The 17,669-nt window shown below is 43.8% G+C and overlaps 2 protein-coding genes across 3 annotated transcripts; both read right to left on the bottom strand.

The window, feature by feature from the left end:
* Positions 1-929: 929 nt before the first annotated feature.
* LOC109784842 (uncharacterized) lies at positions 930-11,920 on the bottom strand. Its single transcript, XM_020343447.3, has 7 exons — positions 11,799-11,920; positions 11,468-11,670; positions 11,119-11,203; positions 7,548-7,561; positions 1,319-1,397; positions 1,095-1,218; positions 930-990 (listed from the first exon to the last, which is right to left on the bottom strand). Exons 1-7 carry the CDS (start codon positions 11,884-11,886, stop codon positions 930-932), a joined length of 654 nt encoding a protein of 217 aa, XP_020199036.1. The 5' UTR covers positions 11,887-11,920.
* A 1,841-nt stretch (positions 11,921-13,761) lies between these two features.
* LOC109784849 (histone deacetylase HDT2) lies at positions 13,762-16,878 on the bottom strand. 2 transcript variants are annotated; one of them, XM_040392916.3, is made up of 9 exons: positions 16,736-16,878; positions 16,115-16,185; positions 15,754-15,968; positions 15,519-15,595; positions 15,196-15,392; positions 14,633-14,710; positions 14,445-14,541; positions 14,211-14,334; positions 13,762-14,111 (listed from the first exon to the last, which is right to left on the bottom strand). In XM_040392916.3, the coding sequence occupies exons 1-9, from the start codon at positions 16,746-16,748 to the stop codon at positions 14,051-14,053; spliced, it is 933 nt and encodes a 310-aa protein (XP_040248850.1). In that variant the 5' UTR covers positions 16,749-16,878; the 3' UTR covers positions 13,762-14,050. The 2 variants fall into 2 exon arrangements, with proteins under 2 accessions (XP_040248850.1, XP_020199042.1); XM_020343453.4 differs by having other exon boundaries at positions 14,445-14,544; positions 16,736-16,877.
* Positions 16,879-17,669: the final 791 nt, after the last annotated feature.

The following is a 17,669-nucleotide window of genomic DNA, read 5'->3' on the forward strand; positions in this document are numbered from 1 at the left end:
CATTATATTGCTTGCCAGAAATGTCACCCAAGATTTGTTACTAGTTGATGCACCATTCCTGAGAGAGAGAGAGAGAAGATCAACTACATCTATCTAGCCTAGCCTAGGAGGGGGAAGGAAAGGATCAGCCAGAGGAAAAGGCTCTAGATGTAGATGAGGGAGAAACTAGTGCTACTACAACAAGAGGAAGCAATCCTCCTGGCCTTATAATAATTTTGAACATCTCAATGCCGACTGTGCCAAATTTAGTAGGTCGATCAACTGGCTGCCAAACCTATCTTCATGTATGAACTTTATAGGCTCTTTACTTTTGATTATTACTCCTACTATCTTAGTTTAGATGATTGCTACTACTGAATGTTTTTCTCCTGCAGCGGTGGCCACCTACTCTACTGGCCAGCTTAAGCATTTCTTCATTTTTCCATTTGCACAGTATAAATACCAATTTTAATTTGAAAAAAATGTATGCTACTTGGATGTCCCATATTAGACAGGATTAATAACTATAACTTGTTGCATTTTTCTGCAAAAGATTTTCCAACATTTCACCTCCATATGAAACAACTGCACCCCAGTTCAAAAACACCAATTGACAAGCTAAAAAATGAAATGCATTGCATCCCAAACCACACAGGATTCATTCATTCATTCAAAACCATGATGACCATAGCATTCCACCAACCAATTCCAATTCCAATTCCGAATCACAGCAGCTTTGTTCGATTCAACAACTCAACACTAACAGCTCAACGGTTTCTCCCTTCCCTTCCCTTCCATCAGGATCAGGCTAGGTAGGTAGGTAGGGAACACGTACGACAACATAAGATACATAAGTAGATAGCCTAACACAGCAGCATAATGGTAATAATAATCTCATAGGGCAGACAGATCAAAATAATAGTAACTGGAGCCAACATCCTCCTCTCCTCTTACTTGGCCTCATGCTTGGCCTTCGAGTGCGAAGCTAGAGCACCCTCACTGTTGAATGTCCTGCGCGACATCAATCAAGAGAGATTCACCATGTTAGCAACACTGGAATCCACAGTCATCTTATACTGTACAAACAGAAATAGCACAAGAGAAAGACTTCTTACTTGCTGCATGACTTGCACGCGACCGACCCTCCAGACTTGGGTGACTTGTCGCTGGTTGCTGGGGTCTTGCCTGCCTTCTTGGCCGGGTGCAAAGTCGCCACATGGACAACCTCCTTCTTGTCACCTGCAAACAAAGGGCATCATTATTAGCAAACAACAAGGCCACAGCATATCGGGCTGCTCACATTCATTGCAAGGCTAATTGATATCACACAATGTTATACTTGTCTTCTGCCCTGACGGTGTTGCAATCTTGGCATTCTTGTCAGTAACAAGGGTCTTCAGCGCGCTTCCAGCCAGCCTCTTCTTGTAGGAGATATGCCCTAGAGGCAGTAATAACAGTTATTTTGTATCTCCTGGTTTGTAATGAATGTTTATGTTCCATGCTATAACTGCAATAATTCTCGAGTCTACAATATCCACGAGGCTCGGAGGGAAACTCATGTGCACGTGTGGTAAAATAAACGGTAAAATATATTCCCAGTCATGCCTCTAAGACTGGCTCAAGTATTGCATGATGATCCTGTTTTCCTGATCATGGGCATGTCTATGCCCGCAAGTTTTGAGGGCACTTTGTTGGTAGAACACTTGTGTTGAATAGACCCAAATTGATGTTATGCTATGAGATTCTTTCATCACAAGTTAAATGGTTAATAACACAGGGAAGTTAATGTTTGCATAATTCCTTAGACCATGAGAGTATCAAGTTCCTTCGTACTTGCTTCGTGAACTTCGGGGTTTGTTAAACGTCATCCATAACTGGGTGGCTATTACGGCGGCTTACGGGTTCACGGAAAAGTATGGCAAGTAACAAGATAGCTCAAGATTTGGATTTGCTCCTCCGACGATGGAGAGATATACTCGGGCCCTCTCGGTGTTATACGGTATCCATCATCGTCTGGCCAGACACCTTGTGATTTGATCACTGGGATGCCGGAACACGGAAACGAGAAAAGAGAACAAAACCGGTAACGAGGTAACTTGCATGATGGACAAATTGTTCGTCCACGGGGATGCAATAAATCTCACCTCGGGTGTTTGTGACATATCACGAAGCAACAGGAATAGCTCACTGCAACTGGAGGTTCACTCGAATATTTATTCTTGTGGGTATAGGGGTCAATATGGGTGTCCACGGCTCCGATTTGATCATTGATCGGAAGGGGTTCCGAGTCATGTCTATACTTCACCGAACCTATAGGGTCACATGCTTAAGGGTCATCTATCTGCTGAATACTAGATAGGGAGTCTGAGACAAAATCACCGAAAAAGTTTCGGACACCGTAAAAGTTTCGGACAGCGGAAAAGTTCCGCAGAGAGTCGGATGAGTTTCGGTGAAACTGAAAAGTTGCTTCGGGATATTCTATTAAGTCAAATTAGTTTTGGCACATGCCTGATAATTCTTGGAGGGTGCCAGAATCATTCTGGAAACTTTTTGGAAATTTTCGGGATAAAAACAGGAAATGTTCCGGAGCTGCCGGAGCCACTTCAGATGCGTTTCCCAGATGAAAATCACTAAACCGGAATTGTTTCGGAATGCGTTTAAAATTATTTTAGTGGGTATTGGAAATGTTCTAAGCCCACATAAATATTTTCAGTTCGAACGGACGCTGAAAAATGTCGTCGTGAATAGTGAAAATCAGCTTTATGGATATTTTTTGGGAAGCCACCTTTTAGGGCTTTTGTGAAAAGGCTTCTAGAAGGTCTTGGGGGCCAAGGAAGCCGCTCATGGGGGCCCCCAAGGGTTTGGACGGCCACACATGGTGGTGCTCCATGGAGCTCCACTTGGCCTCCCATTTTGCCCATAACACCCTCATGTGTGACCTAATGCATGGGGGTTTTTTTGGTAATTTGTGGAGGCACCCTACCCCTTGGTTTTCCTATAAATAGGAGGTGAGGGGGCTGCCCAAAGATCATCCCTTGCTCTCATACACATGCCATGACTTGTCTGGCTTCTCTCTCCCTCCCAGCGAAATAGTTTCGTAGAGCCGAAAGGCTGTCTGGGTTCCGGCACGAACTAGTTCTGGACGGCGAAGCCCTGGCGGATAGCTGACACCATATGTGTGCAACCCCATAGAGAGATTGTAGTTTCGATCTTTTGCCCGAGGGGTTGTTCGAATGTCCTCCCGAAGGGCTGTCCGAGTTACCATCCGAGTTTCGAGGGTCTTCCCGAAGGGCTGTCCGCGACATCGTCCGGGGACTGTCCGACCGCCTCCCGAAGGGCTGTCCGGAGAGGGAGTACATCCTCACGGTTGGGAGGTTGTAAATCCTAGCTGCGGGGATCTGCACTGACGATCTCCACTGACTCTTCTTCCGCTGCGCTTCGAGTCGGTACGGATCAGATCAAACCTTATATGCAGTCTCCATAGTGGTCCTGGGTGTGCTCGCTATACCGATAATTTTATTTTCTGTCGCGTTCCCCAACAGTGGCATCAAGAGCCGTGCTATGCGTAGATGCAGGTTATGATCTAGAATACATGGAGATGTATGGGTATTGCATAATATAATTTTGGAGTAGATGAGATCTATTGCTGAAAATTATTTATGCGGGTGGAAAATGAAATCTGTTACCCGATGTTCTTGTTGCTTCCCTAGAATTTGCGTATTTCTGATCTTGAAACGGCATGATGGAAGTTCACAAAGTTCTGGCAATCTGTGATCCTGATTGATCAACGAAGTGCTATCAGTTCTTTGGGTTCCACCATAGTTGAGAGAAAGATGAAATTGCGCAGACAAAAGGGCAATGCAGATATGATCTGCACGGGGGTCATGCGTATGACGAAGTTTAGTATGGGGTTCGAGATTTTATTATCTAGTGCTTCATACACCCCGCAAAGTTAATCTAGCGACTTGAATAATCATACTTGATGATAAACATTGGTAGCTGCGGTTTAAGTCAAAACCTTAGAAGCCACGTAAAATAAAATTTTGCATAAACCAATTAGAGGCGTCTAACTTGGTTTTGCAGGATGTTTTGCATGTGATGTGGTATAGCAAGCTCATATTCAATTTGATTATGTATGAGATGACTATATAATGTAATTAACATGACCTGCATGTCATGATTCGGCATCATGGCTGGAGCCATATGATTGCACTTTAATGACCTGTGTGTCAACCTTAAGTAATGCATTAATTTTATACGCTATGGAGATAGGAATATTATCTGGTGCATCGACAAGGTGGTGGCAATCTTCGCGAAGGTAAACACCGACGCGAATGCCGAAGACGAAGAAATGAAAGACTTCTCCGTCAGAAGGGGCTATACCATATCATGCTATTATGAATTGCCTAAGATGTTTATCCCTCTTAATGCACCCTTCTTGATTGCGCGGTAGTCGCCTTTTATTAGGGTGATCTCTCACTTCAAAATATCAAAGTAGTTAGTGTTCACCCAAGTGTAGCACCGTCTGTAATTCGTATCTTTTCGGGGTGCGCCATGTCCACATGGGTACGAACGAATCGAGAGGAATGAGGCGGGTGAGGTCAGACCTCGCAGCAAGATCACTTGGTTGTCTTTGACATTCAGGCAGGATCCTCCTGAGCTCGGAACACACCCATCGAAAGATGAACAAGAGTCACATGGAGATGTGATCGGCAAGTTTGCCTACCAATTGAAATTCTCGTCATCAGTGATGTCCACATCAATGGCGTTGAATCAAAATGTGGGTCTTGTATCACTCATAATCAATTTTGAGAGATATTGATTTGAGTGGGAGCGCACTTTGGAATAAAATTGTTTATTCACTAGTGCATTTTCATTATAAACAAAGTCTAAGTGAAACTTGTGTTTTCCGTTGTAGATCAAATGGCTCGCAACACCGCGTTCAACTTAGGCCCGATGTTAGAGAAAGAGAAGTTAGCTGCGACTAGAAACAACTTGCAGACTGGGTCCGCGACCTGAGGATTGTCCTCAGGAGGGCTAAGAAATTGTATGTGCTATAGCATGATCTTCCAGCTAAACCCGCGGCAGAGGCCCCGGAAGATGTACAAAATGTCTGGGCCACTAAGGATGATGATTACAACTTAGTGCAGTGCCTCATGCTAGCTTGCATGAGTCCAGAGCTTCAAAAACGTTTTGAATTCCATAAACCCATTGATATGATCCGGGAATTGGATGCTCTGTACAAGGAAACCGCAAAGTCTGAACGATTTGATATCATGAAGGCTTTGATGGAATGCAAGATGGCTGAGGGTAGTTCAGTTGGCGAACACGTGGTCAAAATGATTGGCTATGCTGAAAGGCTTAAAGCCTTGGAATTTCCACTTCCACCTGGCCATATGATGGACATGTTGCTTTCTTCACTCCCCCCGTCTTACGATGGTTTTGTCTTGAACTACAACATGACTGGGATGGAGAAGACACCGGAAGAGGTGCTTGCCATGTTGAAAACTACAGAAGGAGGACTGCGGAAAAATCGCAAGCAAGTGTTGCTTGTGAATAAAACCGCCAGTTTCAAAAAGAAGAAAGGCAAGCCAAAGAAGGGCAAGGGCGCCGGTAAGACCGGCTCCCAAAGCAACTCTAAGGGTGGAGCCAAGAATGAAATTGAGTGCTTCTACTGCAAGGGCACGGGACACTGGAAGAGAAACTACAAGAAGTATCTGGAAGATAAGAAGTTCGGGAAAACCGGAAAAGGTATAATTGTTATACAAGTTAATGTCATTGACATTTTGCTTGCTAGCGAAAATTCTAAGTCTTGGGTATTTGATACCGGATCGGTTGCTCACATTTGCAACTCGATACAGGGACTTCAGAAGGTGCGCGGGCTGGCAAAGAATGAGGTCGTGATGCGGGTCGGGAACGGCGCTGGGATCGCCGCTCAAGCCATCGGCATTATGCCTCTACGTCTCCCTTCGGGATTTATTTTGGAACTTAGTAACTGTTATCTTGTTCCAGCATTGTGTAGAAACATTATCTCCGGATCATGTTTAGTGCACGATGGGTATTCGTACAAGTCTGAGAACAATGGTTGTTCACTTTATTGTAAGGATATGTTTTATGGATTTGCACCTATTGTTGGGGGCCTTTTCATACTAAATCTTGAATGTGTAAATGATGTCTTTAACGTGAATGCTAAACGCCTTAAGAAGGCTGATACCACCACCACTTACTTGTGGCACTGTCGACTTGGCCACATCGGAAAGAAACGCATGCAAAAACTCCAGTCAAATGGAGTTTTGTCGTCCTTTGATTTTGAATCATTCGACACATGTGAAGCTTGTCTGATGGGGAAAATGACCAAGACGCAGTTCACGGGTCATCCTGAACAGGCGGGTGAATTATTGGAAATAATACATAGTGATGTATGTGGTCCGATGAACACGGCCGCACAGGGTGGGTATTTTTACTTCGTGACTTTTACTGATGATTTAAGTCGGTATGGCTATATCTACTTGATGAAGCATAAGTCGGAAACCTTTGAAAAGTTCAAAGAATTTCAGAATGAGGTAGAATCATCATGACAAAAAGATTAAGTTTCTGCAGTCTGATCGCGGAGGCCAATATCTTAGTCATGAGTTTGGCCAACATCTGAGTGACCGTGGAATCGTTTCACAGCTTACGCCTCCCGGAACTCCACAGAGAAACGGAGTATCGGAACGATGTAACCGAACCTTGTTGGACATGGTAAGGTCGATGATGTCTCTTATGGATCTTCCGATATCTTTTTGGGGTCACGCACTACTCACTGCCGCTCACACATTAAATAGAGCACCGTCTAAATCTGTTGAGATGACACCATACGAGTTATGGCATGGGAAGAAACCCAATTTGTCGCATCTCAAAGTTTGGGGTTGTGAAGCTTATGTAAAACGTTTACAACCGAGCAAACTCGATCCCAGATCAGACAAATGTAACTTTGTAGGTTATCTCAAGGAAACCATTGGGTATTTCTTCTACCAACCCTCTGAGTGCAAAGTGTTTGTCGCTAAAAACGGAGTCTTTCTCGAGAAAGAGTTTCTCGCAAAAGAATTAAGTGGGAGGACAGTACAACTTAATGAGATTAGTGAATCTTCGGCAACCGTTGATATGGCTAAGGAACTAGAAGAAATTCCGCTGATTATCCCTACAACCGAGCCGGAAGTTGTCGCATGTGATGCGGAGACTTCAGACAAAGTTGTAACTGAACCGCGCAGATCAGGTAGGGCTATCCAGCCACCTGAGTGGTTTCATAACGAAATCTTCATTCTTGAAGACGATGAACCTGCGCACTACAGGGAAGCGATGGCAGGGCCCAGCTCAAAGGAATGGCACAAGGCCATGAAATCCGAAATGGAATCCATGTACGAAAACCAAGTTTGGAACTTGGAAGAACTTCCAGAAGGCGTAAAGCCGATTGGTTGTAAATGGATTTTCAAAAGGAAGACGGATGCGGATGGTAACATTACTATCCACAAAGCTAGACTTGTCGCGAAAGGGTTCACACAAGTTCCAAGAGTGGACTATGACGAGACTTTCTCGCCCGTAGCTATGCTTAGGTCTGTTCGGATATTACTAGCAATTGCTGCTTATTTCGATTATGAAATATGGCAGATGGATGTCAAAACGGCTTTCCTAAATGGAAACCTCAAAGAGGATGTATACATGACACAGCCAGAAGGTTTTGTCATTCATAAGGATGCTGGAAAGGTATGCAAACTTCAGAAAGCCATTTATGGACTGAAGCAAGCGTCAAGGAGCTGGAACATTTGTTTTGATGTAGTCAAAGAGTTTGGCTTCATCAGGAATGACGAAGAATCTTGTGTTTACAAGAAGTTTAGTGGGAGCGCAAAAGCATTTCTAATCTTGTATGTGGATGACATATTATTGATTGGAAATGACGTGAATTTCCTTAGCGAAATAAAAGACTCATTGAAGAAGAGTTTTTCAGTGAAAGACTTAGGCGAAGCGGCATATGTATTGGGCATCAGAATCTATAGAGATAGATCAAAACGCCTGATAGCGCTTAGACAAAGCACGTACATTGACAAGGTGTTGAAAAGGTTCAACATGGAGAACTCCAAAAAGGGCCTTCTCCCCATGTCACCTGGCACAGTGCTTTGCAAGAATCGGTGTCCTCGGACTCTCGATGAGCGAGTACAAATGAATGATGTTCCATATGCCTCGGCAGTTGGTTCTATTATGTATGCCATGCTATGTACAAGACCGGATGTTTCCTATGCGCTAAGTGTTAGCAGCCGGTACCAAAGTGATCCAGGATTGGAACACTAGGCCGCAGTGAAGGGTATTCTTAAGTACCTCAGAAGGACCAAGGATTTACTCCTTGTGTACGGAGGTGATGAAGAGCTCATTGTAAGTGGTTACACTGATGCAGGCTTCATGACTGACCCAGATGACTTCAAATCGCAATCAAGCTATGTTTTCATATTGAACGGTGGCGCAGTGGATTGGAAAAGTTCCAAACAAAAGATTGTGGCGGATTCTACGACGGAGGCGGAATATGTTGCTGCTTCAGAAGCCTCCAAGGAGGCGGTATGGATCAAGCAATTTCTTGAAGACCTTGGTGTGGTTCCTAGTGCCCAAGACCCGGTGGAGATCTATTGTGATAATAGTGGCGCCGTGGCTCAGGCAAGGGAGCCATGTTCGCACCATAAGACAAGACATATTGAACGCAAATATAAACTCATTCGACATCACGTCGAAGCAGGTTTAGTGAAAGTACGCAAAGTTCACATGGATCTGAACGTGCCAGACCCGATGACAAAGCCTCTACCACGAGCAAAGCATGAGCAGCACCGGATAGCCATTGGTGTTAGGGAAGCCATGTAACTGGATTACGACTCTAGTGCAAGTGGGAGTCTATAGGAGATATGCCCTAGAGGCAGTAAATAACAGTTATTTTGTATCTCCTGGTTTGTAATGAATGTTTATGTTCCATGCTATAACTGCAATGATTCTCGAGTCTACAATATCCACGAGGCTCGAAGGGAAACTCATGTGCACGTGTGGTAAAATAAACGGTAAAATATATTCCCAGACATGCCTCTAAGACTGGCTCAAGTATTGCATGATGATCCTGTTTTCCTGATCATGGGCATGTCTATGCCAGCAATTTTTGAGGGCACTTTGTTGGTAGAACACTTGTGTTGAATCGACCCAAATTGATGTTATGCTATGAGATTCTTTCATCACAAGTTAAATGGTTAATAACACAAGGAAGTTAATGTTTGCATAATTCCTTAGACCATGAGAGTATTAAGTTCCTTCGTACTTGCTTCGTGAACTTTGGGGTTTGTTAAACGTCATCCGTAACTGGGTGGCTATTACGGCGGCTTACGGGTTCATGGAAAAGTATGGTAAGTGATGAGATAGCTCAAGATTGGGATTTGCTCCTCCGACGATGGAGAGATATACTCGGGCCCTCTCGGTGTTACGGTATCCATCATCGTCTGGCCAGACACCTTGTGATTTGATCACTGGGATGCCGGAACACGGAAACGAGAAAAGAGAACAAAACCGGCAACGAGGTAACTTGCATGATGGATAAATTGTTCGTCCACGGGGATGCAATAAATCTCACCTCGGGTGTTTGTGACATATCGCGAAGCAACGGGAATAGCTCACTGCAACTGGAGGTTCACTCGAATATTTATTCGTGTGGGTATAGGGGTCAATATGGGTGTCCACGGCTCCGATGTTGATCATTGATCGGAAGGGGTTCCGGGTCATGTCTATACTTCACCGAACCTATAGGGTCACACGCTTAAGGGTCATCTATCTGCTGAATACTAGATAGGGAGTCTGAGAGAAAATCATCAAAAAAGTTTCGGACACCGTAAAAGTTTCGGACAGCGGAAAAGTTTCGCAGAGAGAGGTCATCGGATGAGTTTCGGTGAAACCGAAAAGTTGTTTCGGGATATTCTATTAAGTAAAATTGGTTTCGGCACATGCCTGATAATTCTTGGAGGGTGCCAGAATCATTCTGGAAACTTTTTGGAATTTTCCGGGATAAAAACAGGAAATGTTCCGGAGCTGCCGGAGCCACTTCAGATGCGTTTCGCAGATGAAAATCACTAAACCAGAATTGTTTCGGAACGCGTTGAAAATTATTTTAGTGGGTACTGAAAATGTTCTAAGCCCACATAAATATTTTTAGTTCGAACAGACGCTGAAAAATGTCGTCTTGAATAGTGAAAATCAGCTTTATGGATATTTTTTGGAAAGCCACCTTTTAGGGCTTTTGTGAAAAGGCTTCTAGAAGGTCTTGGGGGCCAAGGAAGCCCCTCATGGGGGGGGCAAGGGTTTGGACGGCCACACATGGTGGTGCTCCATGGAGCTCCACTTGGCCTCCCATTTTGCCCATAACACCCTCATGTGTGACCTAATGCATGGGGGGTTTTGGTAATTTGTGAAGGCACCCTACCCCTTGGTTTTCCTATAAATAGGAGGTGAGGAGGCTGCCCAAAGATCATCCCTTGCTCTCATACACATGCCATGACTTGTCTGGCTTCTCTCTCCCTCCCAGCGAAATAGTTTCGTAGAGCCGAAAGGCTGTCTGGGTTCCGGCAGGAACTAGTTCTGGACGACGAAGCCCTGCCGAATAGCTGACACCGTATGTGTGCAACCCCATAGAGAGATTGTAGTTTCGATCTTTTGCCCGAGGGGCTGTTCGAGTGTCCTCCCGAAGGGCTGTCCGAGTTACCATCCGAGTTTCGAGGGTCTTCCTGAAGGGCTGTCCGCGACATTGTCCGGGGGACTGTCCGACCGCCTCCCGAAGGGCTGTCCGGAGAGGGAGTACGTCCTCGCGGTTGGGAGGTTGTAAATCCTAGCTGCGGGGATCTGCACCGACGATCTCCACCGACTCTTCTTCCGCTGCGCTTCGAGTCGGTATGGATCAGATCAAACCTTGTATGCAGTCTCCATAGTGGTCCTGGGCGTGCTCGCTATACCGAAAATTTTATTTTTCTGTCGCGTTCCCCAACACTTCTTCCCAGTCTCTTGCTTCTGAATAGCAGCATAATGTTGGGTGTCAGATAACAAACTATGCATGAAGAGGGAAAACATCGACATCAAGAACGATCATACTACCTTGGGTGGGTGTTTCTTCTTCCTCCTCATCAGAGCTATCCTCACTATCATCAGAGGAATCGTCACCGTCCTCACTATCATCCTACAATAATATGTGACAGCAGCTTCAGTCAAGCATAAATCAATACAAATCTACAATAATAGGTAGATTAACAATTTCAGCCAGGCATCAATTCATATGCATGTATACCATAATAGGCGACTAACAATTTCAGTCAAGCATCAATCTATATGCATATCTACCATAATAGGTGATGACAGTTTCAGTCAAGAAATCAATCTACACAAATCCAGACCAGGCCATATAACATAAACAAATTATGGGGTGTCAATTAAATTAACTCACAGAATCATCCTCCATGGGAATCAATGCTTCATCATCACCAGAGTCATCTTCGCTGTCGTCCTCATCCCTGTCATCATCATCATCATCATCGCTGTCATCATCCTTGTTAGATTTTCCCACATCCTTGGCAGCAGCCTTAGACTTTGAAGGTGCAGCAGTGTCAATCTTAACCTGCTTCTTCTGCTTCTTGGCTTCAGGTTTGCCTTGAAAAGGAAGAACAAAAATACATTGTCAAGGGTCAACTCTCAATTTCCCCTGATGTCCCATCCAAGAGAGGTGTGCAAATGCATTAAGGAAGCACGAACTAGAAGCAGAGGAGAAATGTGCATACCATTTTCCTTGGTGAGTGCTGGAATGATCTTGTCTTCCTCCTCCTCCTCCTCCTCCTCCTCAGACTCATCCTCGGAATCAAAATCCATTGTGGAAGCAGGGGAAAAGGCAGGTCAAGGAAACAAGACTCAAGTAGCATAGTACTCCACAAGACATGTATATGTGTACTACTTAAAAATTGTTATAGGGCACACTAAACTTTTTGGGAGGATCAGTTTCTCTAGCTAGGCAATAAGCATCTGTAATGGTTTGTGGTTTGTGAGTTGTGACTTGGAATTTAATCCCCTCTCTTAGTCCATTAACATAACACCTGACAAACCAGAGTTGAGGTGTTTCTTCCTGAATTTATGCCATCAAATCCTCAAAGTCTCTAGTGTAATCTGCCACAGACAGTTGCCCTTGTTTAATACAGTAGCATTGAGCTTGTCAGTTAAATCATAAGATCCCTGAGTGGAAAATCTTGTGTATGAAGTGATGGAGATTTATCCTTTGCCCCTCCATCATGTCCCTCTGTCCCTTGGTCTTCGGTTGTTGGTGTTCTCGGTCTTGACGCAGACGCATTGGTGGTCGCCCGGGAGGTGATCTATGCTGGATGGAGCCACGTCCTCGCGGTTTCCTCCGGCTCGGCCTACGGTATGTAATCGATCTCTGCCGCCCTTGATGCATTGATTTGGGTCACAGTCTCCGCCTAGGGAGGGGTTTTGATCCTTGTGAAAGTGAGATAAAAAGTCTGGCTTTTGGGGGCGTGCGTATGGTTCACAATCTGTTATCACCTTTGTGCTATGTTCATATGTACAACTCTAGTTAGTTTTGATTTCCCTGTGGTACTGTCTGCCCATGATGCGAAGAAAAATGTTTTTGTTTTGGTTCAGACTGAATGGTCCCTCTTGATTGTAGTTGAAGATCCGCATCGGTAGTAATAAGTGCGAGAAACACACAAGATGTGTTGGCTGTCATATAGGTTGAGAAATTAACAATTTCAGACTAGTTTCAGATTTGGAACTGTGTGTGTGTGTGTGTGTGTGTGTGTGTGTATGGTTTGTGACTTGATTTGGAACAGAGTTTCAGAGTTTGTTGTATGGTTAGTCAGCGGCTACATTTGTTCATGGTACAGATTGATTGCATGCATGCATGCATGCTAGTATAAAGAAAGAAAGAAAGAAAGAATTGCTCAGCTTGTATAGAGTTTCAGAGTTTGTTGCTATGCTATAAAGAAAGAAATAGTGTTTGTTCATGGTACAAATTTCATGCTGATGCGTCGTAAAGAAATATGGTGTTTGTTCATGGTACAAATTTCATGCTGATGCGTCGTAAAGCTGGTACAGATTACATTTTCTTTAACAGAAATGTCAGGAGAGATTTGTTTCTAGTTGATGCAAGGGAGGGACTCCATTCCTGAGAGAGACAAGATCAAGTACTAGTGCTGCATCTACCTAACCTAACCTAGCCTAGCCTAGCCTAGCCTAGGAGGAAAAGGCTCTACTAGATCTAGATGAGGTGTATCCTTGTGATGAGCTACATACTTGTAGTTGGCTCACAAACAGATGTGCACATAATGCTTGGTGTGTTTGTTTATTGTCAACGAGGTGCACATTCTTGTTTCATGATTGATCCTGGCATTTTTCAACTAGGATTCCTTGCAAATCTCTTCACTTCTTTCAGTGTCGTACATTCTTGTTTCTGCTCTACCATGGCTACACGTGATGGGGGCATAAATGGATTCAAATATTTACAAGCATTTATCAAATGTACTATTTAATTTAATCTTTAGAAAATCTAGTTTTTGCTACCATTAGACAGGATTAACTAGGGAAATCTATCATCTATAACTTGTTGCATTTTTATGCATATCTCAGCAGCAAAAGACTTTCTCTAACATTTCACCTCAACATCAAACAACTGCAGCAACCCACTTCAAAAACACCAAGAAACAAGCCAAAAAATATGTCCAAAACCACACAGGATTCATTCAAAACCATGATGACCATAGCATTCCACCATCCAATTCCAATTCCAATTCCGAATCACAGCGGCTTTTTTGTTTGATTCAACAACCAACGCATCATCACTAACAGCTCAACGGTTTCTCCCTTCCCTTCCCTCAGGATCAGGCTAGCTAGGTAGGTAGGGAACACGACAACACAAGGATAGATAGCCTAACACAGCAGCATAACGATAATAATCTCATAGGACAGACAGATCAAAATAATAGTAACTGGAGCCAGCCAGCCAGCCAACATCTTCCTCTCCTCTTCACTTGGCCTCGTGCTTGGCCTTGGAGTGCGAAGCTAGAGCGCCCTCGCTGTTGAATGTCCTGCGCAAAATCAATCAAGAGAGATTCGCCAAGTTAGCAACACTGGAATCCACAGTCATCTGTCCAAACAGAAATATATAGCACAAGAGAAGAACTTACTTGCTGCACGACTTGCACGCGACCGACCCTCCAGACTTGGGCGACTTCTCGCTGGTAGCCGGGGTCTTGCCTGCCTTCTTGGCCGGGTGAGGAGTCGCCACATGGACAGCTCCCTTCTTGTCACCTGCAAACAAAGGCCATCATTATCATTAGCAAACAAGGCCACAACATCTGATTGGATTGACTGGTTACATTCATTCCAAGGCCAGATGTTAGAAAGCAATCAGCTCTCACCTGTCTTCTGGCCTGACGGTGTTGCAATCTTGGCCTTCTTGTCAGTAACAGGGGTCTTCAACACGCTTCCAGCCGCCCTCTTCTTCCCAGTCTCTGGCTTCTGAATAGCAGCATTTTGTCAGGTGTATGGTTATGCATCGAGAGGGAAAATTCTAATAAAACATCAACATCAAGAACGAACATACTACCTTGGGTGTTTCTTCTTCCTCCTCATCAGAGCTATCCTCACTATCATCAGAGGAATCATCACCATCCTCACTATCATCCTACAATAATATGTGACAGCAGCTTCAGCCAAGCATCAATTCATATGCATATACACCATAATAGGTAGATTAACAATTTCGGTCAAGCATCAATTCATATGCATGTATACCATAATAGGTAGATTAACAATTTCGGTCAAGCATGAATCTATATGCATATCTACCATAATAGGTAAATTAACAATTTCAGTCAAGCATCAATTCATATGCATATATACCATAATAGGTGATAAACAATTTCAGCCAAGCATCAATTCATATGCATGTATTCCATAATAGGTAGATTAACAATTTCAGTCAAGAATCAATGTATATGCATAGCCACCACAAATAGGTGAAAAACAATTTCAGTGAGCATCAATCTACACTAGCTACCATAATAGGTGATGGCAGTTTCAGTCAAGCATCAATATAGAAAAACCTAGACCAGGCCATATATATAACATAAACAAATTATGGGGTGTCAGTCAATTAAATGAACTCACAGAATCATCCTCCATGGGAATCAATGCTCCATCATCACCAGAGTCATCTTCGCTGTCATCCTCATCACTGTCATCATCGTCATCGCTGTCATCATCCTTCTTAGATTTTCCCACATCCTTGGCAGCAGCCTTTGACTTTGAAGGTGCAGCAGTGTCAATCTTAACCTGCTTCTTCTGCTCCTTGGCTTCAGGTTTGCCTTGAAAAGGAACAACAAATGCATTGACAAGAGTCATCTCTCCGTTCCCCCTGATGTTCCATCGAAAAGAGGTGTGCAAATGAATTAAGGAAGCACGAACTAGAAGCAGAGGAGAAATGTGCATACCGTTTTCCTTGGTGAGTGCTGGGATGATCTTCTCTTCCTCCTCCTCCTCAGACTCGTCCTCGGAATCAAAATCCATCGTGGAAGCAGGGGAAAAGGCAGGTCAAGGAAACAAGACTCTCAAGTAGCAGACATGTAAATGTGTACAACTTGATGAGGAAGAAGACACATGATTGTTACTAGTATATATATATATATATATATATATATATATATATATATATATAAATAAGGATATTCATCTCCCTCGGCAGGCTGGAAGACCTTGTAGCCAGAGAAGAAGACGCTGGACGTCTTGGAATTGTGTGAGAGCTCAAACTCCTTCTCGAAGACGAGGTCAAACTGGATCTGAGGGAACTTGTCAGTAGAGAGGGTCCCGATGGCTAGCTTCTGGTCGCCAATCTTGACGAACATGGTTGCCTTGTCATCCTTCTTCACTTCACCAAGGGCACCCTGGCATGGAAACACACACACACACATAAGAGGAGGAAGAGATTAATAATGACCAAAAGAAAAAGATTTCAATCATCAAGCAATACTATAATAGAATAGGTAGAGAAGAGCTGATTGAAATGTTGAGCACAAGAGAGAGAGCAGACCTGGGAGAGATGGAGGAAGTGCTCGTCATCAGGTGAAACCTTGACGGACTGGTTAGGCTTAACCTCAAGGCCTGCACAGCACAAACACGAGGGTAAAAAAGGTGGAAATGAATGAAGCATGTTTGAGCAGGCAGGCAGAAATTTATTTAAAAAAGCTAAAAAAAATGGATGGATGAAGACATGTACAACAGAGAGAGTGGATTGATTAAAAAAATGAACTCACGTTTTTAACAAGGGAAAGGAATCTAATCCTTTATGGAGCAGAGACAAACAAGTCATGAGCTTACAGACAGACTATCGCTGGAATCTATCTAATCAATCATCTTATTTTTAACAAGAGAAATCCTTGCTAGCTAGGGTTTGAACTTTGAAGGCACGGCTCGGCTCGCTGAAATCAAATCAAATCCAATCCAATCCAATCCAATCCGCTAAACTAATCTAATCGTCACAGAGTCCGGTCTAGTAGGATGGATGATACATACATACATACAGCAACAAAGCAAGGACGGAAGGAAGGAAGGAACGAACGGTAGGCTAAATCGAAAGACGTAACGCCATGAATGGCATCTCATGTCATACTCCATGGGGAGGGAGGGAGGGAGGGAGATGCGCGTTGCTTACCCCAGAACTCCATGGCAACCGGCGGCGGTGGTCGGAGGAGCCCTAGGTCTAGTCGTCTAGGGTTTAAGCCGGCGGACGGACGGAGGGATGGATTTGGGAATGGACTAGGGGTTTGGAGCGGAGCCTTTTTAAAGGGCCCGGGCGGGGCCTCGCCGTCCGATCATGCGCTCTGCGCCATCCTGGCCGTTCCCCCCTCCCCCTAACCTAGACGCTCCTTCCTTCACTGGACTTGGGCTGGACTGGACAGATGCGTGGGTGGGCCGACTACACTGCATGACCCACCACTTGTGGGATGTTATCTATGCTAGCGTTGCACTGCACTGCATGACCCACCACTTGTGTGTTTCTCTGTCCTAACAAAAATACTTGTTCTTTCTTTCTTTCCAAAAAAACAAAAATACTTGTTCTTTCTTTCTTTCAAAAAAAACAAAAATACTTGTAACAAGTTTTTCGATTCACAAAGATTTTTACAAATACGCAAACATTTTATTGGACCCACGAATATTGTTTGCATTCGCGGACATTTTCAAATTTGCAAACATTTTTTGAATTCGTGTACATTATTTCAAATTTGACAACATTTTTACAATTTCATGATCATGTTTTTCTAAATCTGTGAACAATATTTTAAATCCAGGAATATTTTTGAAATTCATGAATCTTTCTTGAAATTTGGAACTTGCTTTTGCCCCGTACAATTTTTAAATAATCAAAAAAGAAGAGCGTGGGGACGAGGGTACGTGATTGCTCACTATGCGCCGACCCACACGGGAAACATGATTGTGCACTCGGATCGGGGAGCGCCTCTTCAAGGTTAAAGATGATGAATCTGATCTGAGGAAAGATGATGAATTTGGACAAAGTTTGCAAATGAAGAAAAGAAAAGAAAAAAGTTGAAGAAAAAGTGTTGTGTGGTTACTTGGTTTAAGCATAA

This window comes from Aegilops tauschii, chromosome 1 (assembly GCF_002575655.3).
Source record: "Aegilops tauschii subsp. strangulata cultivar AL8/78 chromosome 1, Aet v6.0, whole genome shotgun sequence".
Lineage (NCBI taxonomy): Eukaryota > Viridiplantae > Streptophyta > Magnoliopsida > Poales > Poaceae > Aegilops > Aegilops tauschii.